The 18,111-nt window shown below is 46.6% G+C and overlaps 1 protein-coding gene and 1 pseudogene across 2 annotated transcripts in view; one reads left to right on the top strand and one right to left on the bottom strand.

The window, feature by feature from the left end:
* LOC147446727 (uncharacterized) overlaps positions 1-17,716 on the bottom strand; it is a 46,268-nt gene extending 28,552 nt beyond the window's left edge. Inside the window, exons 1-3 of one of the 2 annotated variants that reach the window (XM_086525898.1) lie at positions 17,480-17,716; positions 17,265-17,315; positions 16,922-17,175 (exon numbers count right to left, since the gene is read on the bottom strand). In XM_086525898.1, coding sequence (XP_086382024.1) covers positions 16,922-17,175; positions 17,265-17,315; positions 17,480-17,701 — 527 coding nt within the window. In that variant the 5' untranslated portion in view covers positions 17,702-17,716. Of the gene's footprint in view, positions 1-16,921; positions 17,316-17,479 lie in introns of both variants that reach the window. The other variant, XM_086525897.1, reaches the window with a different exon arrangement.
* LOC147446728 (uncharacterized) lies at positions 4,765-5,768 on the top strand (annotated as a pseudogene).
* Positions 17,717-18,111: the final 395 nt, after the last annotated feature.

Here is an 18,111-nt window from a genome sequence, read left to right as displayed (position 1 = left end):
TGGCAGGCTTTCAAGACTATTTTTGCATGAAGTTATATCACCTCCTTGTTTGAAGTCCAGATCTTGTCAAAATGAGGCAACTTGAAAATGCTTGCCTCGGAGATCATGGAAGACTACAACCAAAGGTTTCTTGATGTCTACCTTCCAATGTCTTTCTTCAAGTTGAGGACCAGTGCGAGCGGTACACAATTGAACTAACATCACCATAACAGGAGAAATGTCTAACTAAACAAGTATCCACGATGCAAGAGCTTATGGATCATGTCGGCCTAAACCCTAGAAGCAACAAAAGAAGAAGAAAACTTACAGATCCTCGCCAAGTGGGCCGAATATTAAAAGATTGACCAACTTATAGCACCCCATCCGATGGGGCCTATAATAAAGCAAAGCAGGACCCCCATAAGCGCACACAGGGATTATTGCATAAAAACTGCGGACTTGGCTGCTGTACAAACGCTCTCAAACTGCGTTGATTGATGACGTGGCAAATTGTACGAACGTCCATGAAACACGCTGACAGCTGCTCGCGTGGCAAGTGTATGGATGTTTCTCATTTTACGCTTGCTGCTTTAGGGAGACCATATGCTTTTAAGATTGATGCTTTTCATGTAATCCTTTTGGAATGGCCTTGGGCCTTTAAACACAAAGGGTGGGCACTCTCTCTAGCATTCTCACGAGAGCGGATGCTAAGCAGAGCCACCGACCTTGTACTGAGTTCAAGCAATATAAAGAAATACCGAAGGGACGCAAGGGTTTGGGGCCAGTGCTCTCTTGGGGTGGAACTCCGCCAAACTTGTCTCGTGTGTTGCGCATCTCTTTCCGTTCTGTTGTTTTGAAGTACTTAAAGTTGTCTCTTTTGTTCCTTTCCATCGGCACGTGGTGCTTTTTCATTACATCATCCGCAAAGCAAACATGCCCTAGCTGCCTCAAAAGTAGATTTCCGATCCAAATAACCGAGATAATCTGCTAATCGACTCTTCTTCCGAGAGCTCTTTGTAGTCTTTATTAATTCATTGACCTGGTACTAAACAACATTGTCAAATTCATCTTGCGAGTCCAGCTTTTGCTAGTCTACACTCGGCTTTGCTTTCTGTTTCATGGCCGACTTGAGAGGTGAGTAAATGGCAACTTGCCATCATGAATGAATCTCGTCAAGTGGATGATCCTTCAAAAACTTTGCATACTGTAGATCCTTTGATGTCACCTGCACATGGCTTTGTATGCCACGCGGACATGCTTCATCAACTTCTAGAGTCAATTCTATACCTGGCTACATGGCTTTAGTATGGATCGGCTACCCCCATTTCAGTACTCTTTGGATGCACCCTCCATCTCTCTCACTAGGGCAGAGATTACCAGGCTCATCAGACAGGACTTGATTCAACTGGATACGAAGGGGACATGGATACAACCTACACATGAGCTAGGTACGAAGATGACTTTCTATAGCGAGCATCTTCTCCAACTCATGGAGGATGGTTTTGTGATCAGACAAGTTTACATGGACAATCATCTATCCCACGGGATACGATGTGCTATTGGTCAAATACGCACATCCTCACATCAACTAGAGATCGAGACAGGCAGATTTAGAGGAATACCCGCTGAGTCCAGGATTTGTCAAGTGTGCTAGATAGAGCCAGAGACAGAGCTACATTACATATGTCACTGCCCAGCTTACTATGAAATACGAGGCTGCTTTCACGATCTGTTCAGAGAGGGTTTTGGGGCCACTTTCTAGAGTCATGAGATACAAGGATCAGAGATGCCTCGGATTATACTTACTGGAGATTCGCAAATACAGAGAGGACCTCTTGAAGAGGGGCACAACGAGAGAGATCCAAAAACGGAAAATTACAAATTTCTTTCAGTCACAGACAGAGGAGTCAGAGCAACCCCAACAGCATAACACCACCAGAGGCACCAGAGCCATACTGCTTGATCGGGCGATAGAGTTGGGGCGGTCCCGTCGCCCACGGATGAGGGGGCCCTCTCAACATCGACGCAGATTGCGACAGAGGATCCATACCATACTAGTGCGACATAGGAGCCGTCCCGACAGAGTGCCTACCTTGGAGGACATTGAATCTCTATAGCCTTTGGATATTGATGTATATGTATATGATGCCTCGACTGTCAGAGAGCTCCATTGTATCAACTCACCCTTTGTATTCCCTTTGTATTAGCTTTCACCCCACCCCTATCCATTATTTTCTTTTCAGTTCTTTGTACTTTTTGTACCCAGACTTCGTATTAGATTCACCACATGTAATCGTTTGGTCTCATAGGTCATTTTGGACGTTAATATTACATTTCCTCTCTCTCTCTCTCTCTCTCTCTCTCTCTCTCTCTCTCTCTCTCTCTCTCTTCTCTCTCTCTCTCTCTCTCTCTCTCTCTCTCTCTCTCTCTCTCTCTCTCTCTCTCTCTATATATATCGATATCGTGTTGATATCAGACTCACCAGAGGGTATGCAGAGACATTTGGACGCATTGCATAGTTTTGCAGAGGATAGTGGATTGTTTGTCAACCTTGGTAAAACCAAGGTCATGGTATTTAATACCACGCCACAGTGGGTTAGGAGATCAGCACCTACTTTCACATATGGGCAGGACAGTATGGAGTACACTGATGCATACACATATCTTGGGGTGGTCTTTAGTGGACCGAGGTTCACACTGAAAGTGGCAGCAGACACTAGATTGACTCGTGCCTATGCAGCCCTAGGTGGTTCACAGAGGATTTGTTCGCAAGTTCAGTTCCAGGAACCTCGAACAAAGCTCTGGCTTTTCAATACTTTGGTCGCTTCAGTTATGCACTACGAGGTTCAGGTTTGGGGACTGTCTATTGACAGTGCTGGATGGAGTAATATGGAGAGACCCTTGATATCTATGATTTCTAGGCTGATTAGAGCCAAGGCCTCAGTCCCACATGACATCATACGAGCGGAGCTGGCTGCCCCACCTATGGAGATTGAGGCACTCACCAGATCAGTATCATTTGTACACAGCTTATGGGACACCACCAGGGACAGGTATGCCAAGCTTGCTCTTGAGTCATCCAGACAACTGGCATTACAGGGAGATACATCATGTTGGTATGCACAGATGAGCTCATGGTTTCAGAGGCATGGTTTCAACATGGACAGGCTGCCCCCTTTCCAGTATTCTCTTGATGCACCATCCTTGGCTCTTACACGGATCGAGACTACTAGACTCATTCGGCATGATCTTATCCAGCTTGATAGCAAGAGGACATGGATAGAGCCATCACGGGAGTTGGGTACGAAGAGGGTTTTCTATAGAGAGCATCTTCTTCAACTCACGACAGACGGTTTTGTCACACGGCCCAGTTACATGGACACACATCTATCTCATGGGTTACGATGTGCTATAGGCCAGATTCGCACATCTTCACACCAGCTTGGGATTGAGACAAGTAGATTCAGAGGCATACCAGCAGACAGTAGGATATGTCAGTTATGCCATGCAGAGCCAGAGACAGAGTTTCACTACATATGCAGAGCCAAAGACAGAGTTTCACTACATATGTCGTTGCACAGTCTACTATGAGATACGGGGACGCTTTCATTGTCTATTCAGAGATGGTTTTGACTCGTTAGATAGAGTCATGAGATATCAGGATCAAAGATGTCTCGGATTATTCCTACTTGAGATTCAGAGACATAGAGACGCTCTATTGAATGGGCAAAGACAAAGACAGTCCCAGAGACGCATCTCAGATTTCTTCAGTCTGAGTACCACAGAGGTAGAGGGGACACCACCACCACAGAGCTCGGTTCCCACCCATACACACACACCAACGGTACTCTCATTGATCGAGCTATAGAGTTAGGGAGATCGAGACGACCGCGACTGAGGGGGGGAGCCACGCAGCACCGGCGGAGATTGCGGCAGAGGATCCACAGGATTCTAGCACGACACCCACAGTGTCGATCAAGATAGGCTTCATGCTACTGCTATATTGTATCATGGTGACACTTATCCCCACTTTGTACCTTTATGGCATGAGACCATTGCTCAGCCTACCAGCCACCCATAGGAGTCGGTAGCACTCCTATCAGTTCTTTGTTTGTAGTTTTCTTTGTTTGTACCCAGACTTGGTACTAGACTCATCATTGTAATCAGTTGGTCTCATAGGTCATTTTGGCCTTTTGTAGACGTTAATATATCATTTCATTTCTCTCTCTCTCTCTCTCTCTCTCTCTCTCTCTCTCTCTCTCTCTCTCTCTCTCTCTCTCTCTCTCTCTCTCTCTCTCTCTCTCTCTCTCTCTCTCTCTCTCTCTCTCTCTCTCTCTCTGCGCGCTGCTGTACTGCACACTGCTGTGCCTTTCTGCTGCGCGCTGCTGCGTCACCCTCTCCAGCGCCCACCCCAACTGCACCAGTGCGCCCTCCTCCTGCTGCACCAGCGCACGTACCTGCTGCTGTGCTGCTCCAGGCACACTACTGCTGTACTGCGCGCTGCTGTGTCACCCCAGCTGCTCAGCGCGCCCACCCCACCTGCACAGCACCCCCAGTACCCGTTTGTTGCTGCTGCTGTTATACCAACCTGCTGCTGCTGCTGAATTGCCTCTCCTTGCTGCACTGCCATTGCTGCATTGCCACTTGCTGCCACTGCTGCATTGCCATTGCCTTTCCCCCTTCGCCATTCCCCTTTCCATCCCCACTCATGATCACCTCTTGAGCGAAAGGACTCAACCGAGGAGTGGACACACCAAGAAGACGCAACATGGCCAAGAAGGAAGATTTGACCAAAGTGGAAGATAAGCTCAGCATCGCCATCAATGACAACAAGAAGATGATGGACTCCACCATCAACGGTATCATCACCTGACTATCCAAACTTGAGAAGGAGACGGAAGCACTCAAAAAGAACGGGAGACATGGATGAAGGAGAAAGAAGAATGGGAGATGAAGCACGAGAAGGAGAAAGGAGACTGGAAAGAAGCACAAGAGGAGTGGAAGAAAGAAAGAGAAGACATGAAGGAACAAATTGCCATTCTCAAAGCATCGGTGGCATCGCTTTCACCCGAGGAAGGTGAGATTAACACCACCACCAAAGAAGCTCTCAAAGAAGAGCTCACCAAGGACTTGACCGCAAGCATGGAAGGCAAACTTGAGGCCACGAAGGAGGGATGGGTGGAAGTTGTCAAGAAGAACATCAAGAAGGAAGCATAGGAGGACGCACAAAAGGAGGTCCTCATCGTACACACCACCCTTGAGGAAGAGAAGATGAGGCAAGCTCGACGCCTCAATGTACGAGTCACCAGCATAGTTAAGAAGGAGGGATCTACCCCCGAGAGGGACAGGAGGGGGCTATGTAACAAGCTTGGGTACAAGGAAGAAGAATCGCCTCCCTTCACCAAAGCATGGAGAGCCGGCAAGGACCCCAACAAAGAGAGAGCTCTCATCCTCCAATTCCCCAATGATCAGTTACACTCCACCTTCCTCCGCAAGAGGGTGATCTTGAGAGGGCTTGAAGGTCCACACATCTACCTTGATGACGACCTCACAAAGATGCAAGTAGCACACCGGCGAGCATGCATGCCTCGGGTGCATCAAGCCCGCAAGAGGGAAAGCGGGCCTCCTACCAAGATGGTCGGGTCATCATTGATGGCAAGACCATCGCATAGGGATTCACGGCCTATGGGACACGGGAAGAGATCCACCTTGCGGTTTGGAACTACAACGACCGTCTACATTGCCCTGTCCTACTTTGGTCCCACAGGTTCCAGATTCGCCTCTACTGAGCAGGAGTCATCATCAACAGAGGCCTCACCTTATGCATGCCTTTCGGAGGAGATTATGGAGTACTCCACACTTGGTGACGTTTTCCTTATGGGGGACTTCAATGCTCGTACCCGCAGTGAGCAATGTGAGGCATATGACCACGAGGACCCAGAGATACTACACACTCTACATGAGGAGGCTTCGGTGAGAGATTCAGCAGACACGGCTCTAGTCACGGCCTACGGGCGACATCTACTTCGACTTGGCTCCCAACACCATCTTGTTATTTATAACGGGATGGCCCAGTGGCCCACTTCAGGGAGCTTGACTTGTATGCCGCATGGAGTTGCACAGGGAGGGAGGAGTACGGTCAACTACATTCTGGGACCCAGGGAGGCCACCCACCTCATTATATCCTTCACCATCCCACCCATACCCATTGGAGCCAACCACACATACCTTTCTCTTTCCATCACCGGAGACACCATTCCACATAGCTCTACAGCACGCACTCCACATACCACCATCCACTTCACACATGAGCTAGCCCCTCTTTACCCGGCCGAGGTCGAGCACGGCCTATGCCTCTTACATCCATCCACACCACTCTCAGTTCTCACATCACATATCTCCTCCGTCCTCCACACTTTAGCCATTAGCTCTTTTCCACACACCACCCACACAGGACGCACCCACACCCCCCTTCCCCCCCCCCCTGGACTATGCCTCAGAACCGATGGTATGATGATGAGTGCAGAGAGCTATACCGACGCACGACGGGCCCTGGGAGAGATCACAGAGAGAGAGGCCAAGCAGCAAATGAAGACAATGACACGCCGAAAGCAACGAGCATTTGAGGAGGCACAAGAGCTTGAGCTATATCGCCTATTCATGAGCATGGATAGTGTGACGGCATGGCGCACCCTCCGCGAGCCACGTCCGACTATACCTATTGAGGATCCACAAATATGGCATGATTATGCAGAGAGACTATATGAGGTGCCTAGACAGCCTCCCATCCCACAACCACTCGAGCCACGACCCACACGCTGCTCCTCCTTCACAGCAGTCATGGTAGAGAGAGCCATTCACCGCATGCAACACAGACAATCGGCCGACCATACTGGATTAAAGAGTGAGCACATCATATACACGGATCCACTATCGCCCCGTTGGTTGCACATGTCTTCAACCGGGCTATAGGGGAGGGCTTCCCAGAGGAGTGAACACAGCACACCATAGTGCCTATCCACAAATCTGGTGACACCCTGGACCCAGGGAACTACAAGACCATCATGATTGGCCACACGATGGCCAAGCTGTATGGCGCAGTACTTGAGGCAGAGCTCAGCTCATATGCAGAGACCGCGAGTCTACGAGCCCCAGGCCACGCAGGTTTCAGACGAGCTTTCTCCACCATCGATCACATCTTCGTCCTGCGCTGTCTCATTGATGGGGCAAAGGCACGGAAGAAGAGACTTTATTGCTGCTTTGTGGATTTCCGCAAGGCCTTTGATACAGTTCCACGCGAGAGGCTCTTCCAACGCCTCCAGAGTCTTACAATACCAGCAAAGATGATTTGGGCCCTATACGCTCTCTACAAGCGGGTGACTCGTCGCGTTCGATGCCCAGGAGGTTTATCAGAGACCATTGCTAGCACCATTGGTGTTAAGCAAGGATGCCCACTCTCCCCGACACTATTTGGGCTCTACATCGACGAGATCTCCGACTACATACTGCGAGCAGGAGGGGAGGGGCAGGTACTCCAATCCACATCATGTTATATATTGATGATATTGTGTTGATTTCAAAGTCACTCAAGGGCTTGCAACGCCATCTTGGGGCCTTGGATGATTTCTGCACACATAGGGGGTTGACTGTGAACCTTGGCAAAACCAAGGTTATGATCTTTCACACATCCAGTGCAATGAGGAGCACTGCCACCTTCACAGCAGCAGGAGGACGGGTTGATGTGGTCACCTCATATGCCTACTTGGGAGTTACATTCACCAACCTACCAGGACCATTCACTATGAGGCAGGCAGCTACTGACAGGCTCACTCGATGGTATGCAGCCCTGGCCATGTTAGAGCGGAGATGCCACCGAGCACACTTTCAGGAGCCCCGCACGAAGGGGTGGCTTTTCGACACCTTAGTCACCCCGGCCTTGATGTACTCAGCAGCAATATGGGCACCAGGACTGACAGATGATCGATGGGCACAGATTGAGAGGCCACAGATCTGTATGATTTCACGCTTGCTCCGTAGCAAGCACACAGTGCCACATGACATTATCAGAGCAGAGCTCGCTACACCACCTATGGTAGTAGAGGCACTATTCCAGACAGTCTGTTTCATCCAGAGGATGAGAGAGATACCTCCCGACAGTGTTGAGACAGGACCTTTGGCAGCTATACATCAGGAGAGTTTGGGAGTCACCGGGCTTGGGGACGAAGATGTCCGACTACAAAGACCAGTTGCTTACTATACTACCTGATGGGTTCATACAGAGACCACGCTACATGGACACATACATGCCACATAGCTCATGGGTGGCGATTGGTCAGCTGACAGTGGCATCACACAGGTTAGAGATTGAGATCGGGAGACATACTGGTGTCCCTACAGAGGAGCGAGTCTGCAGAGCATGCACAGAGGAGGTGGAGAGCGAGGACATTTTGTGTGTCGATGCAGCACATATACTGAGATCAGAGGCAAGTATGAGCATCTCAAGTGAACTGCCCAATGTGACCACATTATTTAGTTTGGCTTTTAGGTATTTATTTTACTTATTTGTCAAAGTCTTGGGTAGGGCAATTTACTAGGCTTGCTATATAAGCAACCCCTTGACTCCATTGTATACACATTCAGTTATTCATTGCCAAGGTTGATTGGTTCTCTCTCTCTCTCTCTCTCTCTCTCTCTCTCTCTCTCTCTCTCTCTCTCTCTCTCTCTACGCTTCTGCATCATCGACTTTGACAGTTGCATTGGGGTTATTAGGCTCAATGTGTACTCACACACTGTTGATAAGACCTTGCCCTTGAAGGGTTTGGCAACCAACCAAACTCTCCACTTAGAGATAACATGTGGCTTCACGATAGCTCTCACACCCTCAACTAAAACTAAAATGATTGCATGATACTAATAAGAGGGATTACCTTCGTTAACATAGGTAAACCAACCCAAAATGAATGTAAAAAGACAATAAAACTATGAATCAGTAAGTCCCACACCCGCACACATGGAAGCTTTGCAACCCACATGAGCTGACAAACACAAACAGCAAATAAAACACAACTTGAACTTGCCCTTGCTATGTAAGGTGCAGCGGAAGTGAATGTTGAACTTTGCTCAAGATGAGTGCTTCGAACTGTGCTCAAGGGTTCCTGTCACGATTGTGACTATGTTAAAACAATACATCTACTCCTAGTTGCAAATACGCGAAGTGCCATGCCAAGGAGGACCCCTGCGCTTGGATGGTCACACCCCTTCACCCAAAGGACGTGTCTCTTCGCCAAAAGCCACACTCCTTCGACGAATAGTCACACCCCTTCGATCTACAAGTGCGACTCTTCGCCCAATGGTTGCAGCTCTTCGTCGAAAGGATGTGCCTTTACGTCTAAAGTCGTGTCTCTTCACCAAGAGACGTGTCTTTTCATTTATGCCAAGGAGGACCCCTGCGCTTGCATGGTCACACCCCTTCACCCAAAGGACGTGTCTCTTCGCCAAAAGCCACACTCCTTCGACGAATAGTCACAACCCTTCGATCTACAAGTGCGACTCTTCGCCCAATGGTTGCAGCTCTTCGCCGAAAGGATGTGCCTTTACGTCTAAAGTCGTCTCTTCACCAAGAGACGTGTCTTTTCATTTATGTCTCTTCGTCTCCTATATAAGGAGCCCTTGTATCACACAATCAATCAATCAAACACAGAGTCTTCTAAGTCTTGTCTTGAGTACAGTTCAGTTTCCTAAGTCTTAATCATGAGTTTAAGTACTTAATAAAGGATTAGTACCTAGAATCCTCACAGTGGTATCAGAGTAATTTTTTTCCCGGGACCCGAAGGTTGTGAGCCTCTCACCCTCGCCGCTACACTCTACCCCTTCCCGGAGTTGCATGGAAGCAGAAGAAAGATGGTACGCATGTGCATACAAGCATGAGGTAACATGAATTTTTCTGTTCCAATTCTATAAATAAAGACAGAACACAGATGTGTGTGCGTAGCATACCCGGAGAGCCTCGTGTACCTTTGCTCGGGTTGTACTCCTTCTAACCCGCCCTCACATCCCTTCCCGCGAACGGGCACACGACAAACAACATGCCCCTTCTTCTCCGTGCTCGCACCTTTTCCAAAGGTTGTGCCCCTTTGAAGTTTGTGCACCCTTTCCCCAAATTATGCACTGCTGTGCTGGCTGATTGAAGGGTTGAATCGTTGGCGTGCTGGCTGGGCTGAAACGCTGCATGCTCTTTACGCACCCCTTCTCCAGCCAACCTTTGGCGCACACACTTTCATGTTGAAACGCTGCCATGCTGACACGCCGAATCGAATTCTGGAAACGGTCTACGCTGCTGAATTTCTTACGCTGGGCAGTTTTTTAACGCTGGCAGCTTATTTAATTCAACGCAAGGGTTTTTATTAAAAACACCCGGCCATGCACTTGATTTAAGTTGGCCGCCAAGACCTAATTTTTTTAAAAAACCATGTGAAAGCCCCTTTTCACTTGAACCCTTCAATTAAAACTTACTTTTAAAAAAAGCGAAGAACCCAACAGGATAGTTAGTGAAAGTTTCCAGATTTGCCACCTTGCCCCCCACTGGTTCCTCCTCTCACACTCGTCCTCTCCTCCGCGCGCCATCGGCACCGTATCCATGGCAAACGTTGAATTCAAAGTGGACATCCCCTAAGTTTCATACAAAGAGGAGATTCCGGACAGCGTTCTCGCGGAAATTCCTACTACACCGAAGTCATAATTATTCTGGATACTCCAAAACCGGAAGTTATTGAGATTCCCGATTTGTCATAACCGGACGTGATAATTATTTCTGATTCCTCGACTCCACAGCGCGAACTTTTTCCTCCCGAAGAACCTGTTCCCGACCCAGAACTTTCACCTGTTCGAGTTCCTTTTGAGGCGTAACCATGCCGAATTCTCAGGACGGAGGTGGACAATCTGACGATGCTCTTACTCTCATCAAGGAGTAGATGGCCACACTTTCCATAAGCCTCGCATCACTTCACACTCGCTTGGATGAGATGCACACGGAAAACACTTCTCGAAGTCGACCTGCTGTTTCTCCAACTACTAATGCAGCATCTTCAACACCTTCTTCCGAAGCTTCAGTGGACGAAGCAAACGAACCAGATCCAACTGAAGAGGTAGACAATCGCGAGCTTCAATTACTTTATAAAATTTTTAATGCTGCACAGAAGAAGAAGCTTGATGTTAAACTGCCGGAACCATACACTGGTCGTCGCGACAAGCGCGTGCTGGACCAATGGCTGTTCAAAATGGAGATTTACTTATCGAACACAGACTTGGTCGAGAGTAAAAAAGTTACACTTGCTAGTTCTCTGCTCAAGGACACAACATTTCTTTGGTGGCAACTACGGGTTGCTAATGGTAAACACACACCTTCTTGGGATAAATTTCAGCGTGCTATTTGCAAGGCGTTCGAACCTGCCAATGCGGATTTTCATGCTCGGCCCTCTCTTCGCCGCCTGAGCTAGACAAGTTCCTTGGCCGCGTACATCACAGAGTTCCAAAGGCTAACTCTGGAGATAGAGACCCTTAGTTCCCCTAATAAACTTCACAGCTTTATCGACGGACTCGAACCCAACCTGAAGGACGATGTGGAGCGTCTTAGCGATAATCGACGCCCTACACGGAATTTTCTCCCTGGTAACAAATCTTCAAATAGCGCTCGCTTTTCACAGCGCGATCGCAGAGACAACTATAGCCAAAGTCAGCAACATCAGTCTCAGTTCAGATAGCAAGCAACGCAACCTTATTCAACTTCAAGGTTCTATTCTCAAGATCAATAATCTGAAAGCAGATCTTCTTCACATGTTCCTCCACTCGATCGAGGTAAAGAACGTGATTTTTCTCAAGATCGGCATTCCAATACTCAGCAAGGCTCTTCGTCAAATGGATCTTCGACTTCAAAGAAGGAAGGATTATGTACAATTTGCAAAGGTGACCATAGATGGTGTCAATGTCCAAAGAGACCAAATCCGTCTAATTTGAAAAGAAATTCCAACGCGGAAACATCGTCGAATTTTGAACAACCAGATTCTGCGAAGGATAAAGGAAAATCAGTGGTCAATACGATTCGTGTCTCAGAGGATACGAGTATCTTAGGAAGCATGCTCAGTGCAATTCTTCAGTTTTGGAGCCTCTCTCAAAGCAACTTTTGAGCCTTCTTGGACTACTCAATGGTCGCTCCATCAATAGTTTGGTAGACAGCGGATGCTCAAATAATTTTGTCAGCACTCAGATAGTTCAACAGCTTGGTTTAACAACTCAGAAGATATCTCACTTATATGATGTGGAATTAGCAGATGGATCAATTTTGACTTGTGATCAGACAGTTTGACAGTTGTAGTTCGAGATTCAAACTTACCCAATATGATCCAACAATTAGCTTTCGAGGACATACTATCAATTTGTTCAAAGATGGACGTGAATTGACTTTACACGGGCTTTCTCGTGCGGAAAGAGTAATTCAAGCCTCACGTGTACTAGTCAAGCGACATGATACAGTGGATTATGAAGAGAATATGATTTCCGATGCAGATACAGATATTATTATTGATGAATTTTTCAATTCATTAACTTCTCCTGAATCAATTGATGAGGACAAAGATAAAGATATAGTTGCAGATTCAGAGTCTAAAGACGACTATGCTTTCTTTGATTCTTTATTGGATGATGATATGCCAATTACAAATCATGAAGTTACAGTTTCTGAAGATGATTCTGAAGAATTTTGGGATTCATTATTGGAAGATGATTCCAGCCTCAAGCCAAAATCCTCTCCAGTGATTACTAAAGTTGAAGTTACCCCATTTAAAGGATACCTTGAGAAGATTTTCTCTTCCCCATATATTTCGCAGTTACTCGAAGATTTTGAACCAGAAATCTTACATCGCATGAAGAATTTTGAAGATCAACCTCTTGTTGAAGTCAACCTGATTAAGCCAGATTCCTCTAAAAAGTCTTCGAATAATGCAATGACATGGGATTTAGCAGTCAAAGAAAAAAGGTTTCGCAAGAAGCAAAGGTTCAAGACAAAGGTTTCAGATAACTCAAAGATTGAAGATTTTCGAAGATTCAATGCTTTTCCAGAGTTCTATCAACATCAGAAGTCGTTTCTTTGACACAGGCTCTCATTTTAAATGGGAGGGAATGTCACGATTGTGACTATGTTAACAACAATACATCTACTCCTAGTTGCAGATACACGAAGTGCTATGCCAAGGAGGACCCCTGCGCTTGGACGGTCGCACCCCTTCACCCAAAGGACGTATCTCTTCGCCAAAAGCCACACTCCTTCGACGACTGGTCACACCCCTTCGCTCTACGGGTGCGACCCTTTGCCCAATGGTTGCAGCTCTTCGTCGAAAGGATGTCTTTACGTCTAAAGTCGTGTCTCTTCACCAAGAGACGTGTCTTTTCATTTATGTCTCTTCGTCTCCTATATAAGGAGCCCTTGTATCACACAATCAATCAATCAAACACAGAGTCTTCTAAGTCTTGTCTCGAGTACAGTTCAGTTTCCTAAGTCTTAATCATGAGTTTAAGTACTTAATAAAGGATTAGTACCTAGAATCCTCACAGTTCCTTTTACTTACGGAAGGGAGAGCCTTCCGTTCCTTTAGTGAGAGAGTGCAAATGATCACAAACAAAGTGGTAAACACTGTGAATGAAGGTACTGAGACTGAGAGATAGAGAGAGAAGAATACGACACCAAAATGTTGTCAAACCCTCCTCCAAGGGCCCCTGTCTCGATGGCGAGAGAAGTCTATGCTATTGATTGCACGATTTGATACAATGCAATGGACTGCTTGACGATGTCGACGACGATGACGAGACAGGCTGAAATCTGAAAACGCTAATGGCTGAAATCTGCAAATCTTTACCTGCTGAATTCTGACTCTATGTTGGTGACGACGACGCGCTGAAAACGCAGATGCTGAAATTTGCGTTTTCCAGGCTGAATCTGCAAACTTCGGCTGATCTAACCGTGCGGCGAGGATTTGCTACGGAAAGGTGAGATCTGCGAGGTTTGGGGTTTCTCCTGTGGTGCCTATGTGCTGAAAACTGAAAACGTCGCCGTGGATCGCAAAATGCCGAGGCTGATTTGCAAATCAAAACGCTGGGCTAAACTGATGCTTGATGCAAAAACACTAGACTAAATGCTGGAGTCTGCAACCGCCAGGGCTGATCTGCAACTACAAATGCCAGGGCTGAATCTTGATGAAAACGCTAGGTTGCTACAGCAAAAAACGCTAGGTATCTACTCCAAAAACGCTAGGTGGTCATTGTTGGGGAGTCTTGCTGAGAAGGTGCCTGTTGAACGCTAGTTCCTGCTGCCTCTTCTGCCAGAAAGTGCTAGCGCTAGGGTTTCTTATATACTGGCTTGCTAAATTGCCCTACCTAGTTCCCCAACAAAAGTCACTTAAAAATATAAGTGAAAAATGGCTAAAATAGGGAAAATAGGTCTGTGCACTGTAAAAATGCTCCTGAAGGATTCTGATGTTAATCTGATGATCATGCTGTGTGCAACCAGAGGATATGCATCTACTCTAAGTGCCTGGACATGCACGGTCTGCAGAAAGACTCACAAAAGTGCCAGAACACTTCCTAAGCTAACTAAATTGAACCCATGTCATGGTCCACGTACACACAGGGTTAGATGTGCACGTGACATGCTAGTGGTAAGACAACCATTTGGTACAAAGATACAGGCCCAAAACTCAACATCTTTTGTTGTAGTAATTATTTCTTGAAACTAAACGCTCGCATGTCATTACATGTGTTACACACATAGTGAGCGGACCATGGTTCAGCTTGCACTTTACAACACAAGACTTGGGATGAGCACTCTGACACTCTTAAGTGTCGGTTCTTGATACATCTGTCTAATTTTAGGAACATGAGGCAATGGTTTGAAAGCAAAGCTGTCATCAATCATAAGACTCCTAAAAGCTCCAACTATGTGTACATGTATGTGCTTTACAAATCACCCAAAAGCAAATCCGGGCAAGGATGCTTTTGCCCCAATAATCACCCCCAAAAACTCTACGCGGTAAACCCCCAAAAACTCTACGCGGTGAATTTTTGCACATGCTCGCCTTCTTTGTCCCATCACTTAGACTTTATGGAGCCTTATGCCCAACCATGGTCCACTTTTGCATTTCAACCACGCACCAAGCACTTGTTGTGTGGCACCCTCCCTAAGGCCGTATCAGCAAAGATCTACTACATGTAATTGGCAGGCTGCCACAACCTTGCTTGATGACATATCCCCCTCTTAAAAAGCGAACCGTCCTCAATTAGGTTCTCAGGTTGGTCCAACTCTCTCGCTTGACAACGGCTCAACTTGCACATCACAGCGTAAGACTTTGCGTATTCAATTGTGTGTGTGTGCCTGGGGATTTCTGATCACCCAAAAGCAAATCCTAACTGCAGGTGCTTTGGCCCAGCAATCAACTCCCAGCCCAGCGGATTGATTTTTGGACGCGCTGGCCTACACTTTCCCATCACCTAGGCTGCTTGCTGCTTTTTGGCTGCTTTTACAACCTTGGCATGCTGCTGCCTAAATGCCATGTCACCCTGCTGCCACATCAGAACAGCCACACGATGGCAGATCAGCCACATGTCACCCAACAGACTGCTGTCATATCAGCACTTGATGATAACATCCTATGCTTTACGCCCAGCTCTAGCAAAGATGCTATGGGATAATCCTTCATCAGCCCACCCAATGTCCAAAAAGTTCAAACAGCCCGTGGAAATGTTAGAATCAAGCGATTTTCTACAAGTATCAAGAATGCATAGTACAAGCACAGTTCTGAAACAAGTGCACAATTAATGCATTACCACGCATTGTTTGAAAACTCTCATATGTAGTACATAACCATCTTTCAGGGAATACAATTGAATTGCATTTAAAGTAGAATCAGTCAGCTAAATTTAAAGAGGTGTAAAATGCGACAAGAAATTTCATCATCTGTAAGCTTACTGCTCACATGATTGCGATCAGTAAGACTTGCTCCATGGTGATTTGACGATTGATTCTTTGCACTCGGTAATGATAAGTAAAATCAAAAATCTTTACATTCTCAGCATTTTTCTGTTCTATGCCCAGGCCCCAAATGCCAACATTGTACCCAATGAACAAATCTCCATCCCTCTCGCACACATACAGCATTTACGCGTGAAAGGTTCGCTGCCTGTATGTTTTAAGGATGACTTTTCCTCCTGGTTTGGTCAGAGGTGATACACATCTTTGGGAGTACGTGTAAAACATCTACTGTACTTCCAGAGCTAGGCAGTGCAATTCACAGTTTCTGTGAATATGGGAGTGGTTTCAATGAATTTTAGTACATTAACGGATCAACTAAAGGAGTATACTTAAAACCTCAGTGATTCTTCCTACACTCTTTGCATCAGCTGCGTGGCAAACTAGAACCTCTGTAAGGTGTCACTTTCCCCTACAGGCTACAACGAGACCCTCCCTCTTTATGTTAAGTCTCTCTCTCTCTCTCTCTCTCTCTCTCTCTCTCTCTCTCTCTCTCTCTCTCTCTCTCTCTCTCGATGAGATCTGCCAGCGACCGATGCTGGATCTCCTATGATCTAGCTATCCCAGCTAGTTGTTTTAGCTGCTTAGTCCACGCCCAGCAGTCTAGGATTCCATAGTATTTTATTTTGTCATTTTGTCATCTTGTTACTCCGACTTTGTATCAGATCCACCACATTGTAACTTTCTGGTCTCATAGGTCACTTTGGCCTTAAGGAGACGTTAATATAACATTTCATTTCATTTCTCTCTCTCTCTCTCTCTCTCTCTCTCTCTCTCTCTCTCTCTCTCTCTCTCTCTCTCCACACACGCACCCTGCCCAGATTCTACTGCTGTGCATAATCACAAATGATTGATAGATGGCACAAATACCGGTTATCCAAGCCTTCACATGAACCATCGTGGCCTCTTTCCGCCATGACAAAATCCATGGAGTCCCTGTCACAGTGACTCAATGTGCATCTGTCAATCTGAGAGGATAGTCGTCCATCATCCATGTTCCCTTCGGGGAAGAGCCCTCTTGGCTTGTCGAAGGTGGATGAATGTGTAAAACTTCTCCTTCTAAATGAAGCGCTTGGAACATGTTCAAATGTAATAGGTTCCTCGAGGCTTGACATCTTCAACCTCTGCAACAGGTCCCAAGCTTTATAGCCTCTTGCTGCAGAGCTAAGATGCAACCTTTCTCTGCAAACTCTTGCAACAAGCATGCACGTACAGGTCCACTGCAATTAGGGGGCCTCTGCTGAGGAGCTTCTACGGCTCCGAGCTGCAAAATCACAGAACACTAATGGAGCTCGGATCGAATCATGAACATTAAAGTTATACTTGTTGCAAGCAGGGCACAATTAAGTTGAGCTTTGATCTACAGGGCCGGACACAGGAAAACGAGAAGCGTGAAATTTTCGAATCCCAAGAAGCAGGAAGGCATACCTGAGCAAACGAGGATGGTAAGGATCGGTAGGTAGAGTGGTTAAAAGGTGCACGGGTCTGCGTAGAGGCTGACTCGCTGGGCGAGGACGAGTCGAGCGTGCGCGCGTGCTTCAGCTCAGCGCCACTCGTGTGTGGGAGAGGAGGCTGAGGCTCAGCACGCTTGAGAGAGAGAGGCTTGCTTTCCACTCCCTCCACATTTTCAACGACGCCAAGCGCGTTCATTAATTAATTGGTTACTTGCAATTGAAAACACAGGCTAGCAAAACGAAAACTCCGTCAAAACTGCTTTTATAAATGACCCACGTGCCACGAGTGTCTCTTGATCGTTTGAACTTTGAAGAAGTCCATCCCACCACAAGAGTCGCATAAAAGAACCTTTTTGGCCTACATAAGGCCTTCTTAGTAGAGCATTAAAGTGTTAGGAGCAATTGTGGAGTCTGGACAATTGGATAAAGCTCCTGATTAGCACCACATGGGGAACTTTTTGTTTTCTAAAAGAAACCTTAGTGTTGTATTGGGTTAGGGAGATTTTCATTGTTTTCAGTGCATGATAGAGACTTACTTTAAATGTTTATTTCACTTTCATTTCATATTCTGACATGTCTTGACTTTCTTTGCATTCTATTGTTTTA

Source organism: Adiantum capillus-veneris, chromosome 12 (genome assembly GCF_014529385.1).
Source record: "Adiantum capillus-veneris isolate H3 chromosome 12, ASM1452938v2, whole genome shotgun sequence".
Taxonomy (NCBI): domain Eukaryota; kingdom Viridiplantae; phylum Streptophyta; class Polypodiopsida; order Polypodiales; family Pteridaceae; genus Adiantum; species Adiantum capillus-veneris.
The sequence above is the reverse complement of the archived record's forward strand: the minus strand, read 5'-3'. Positions and strand labels throughout refer to the sequence as shown.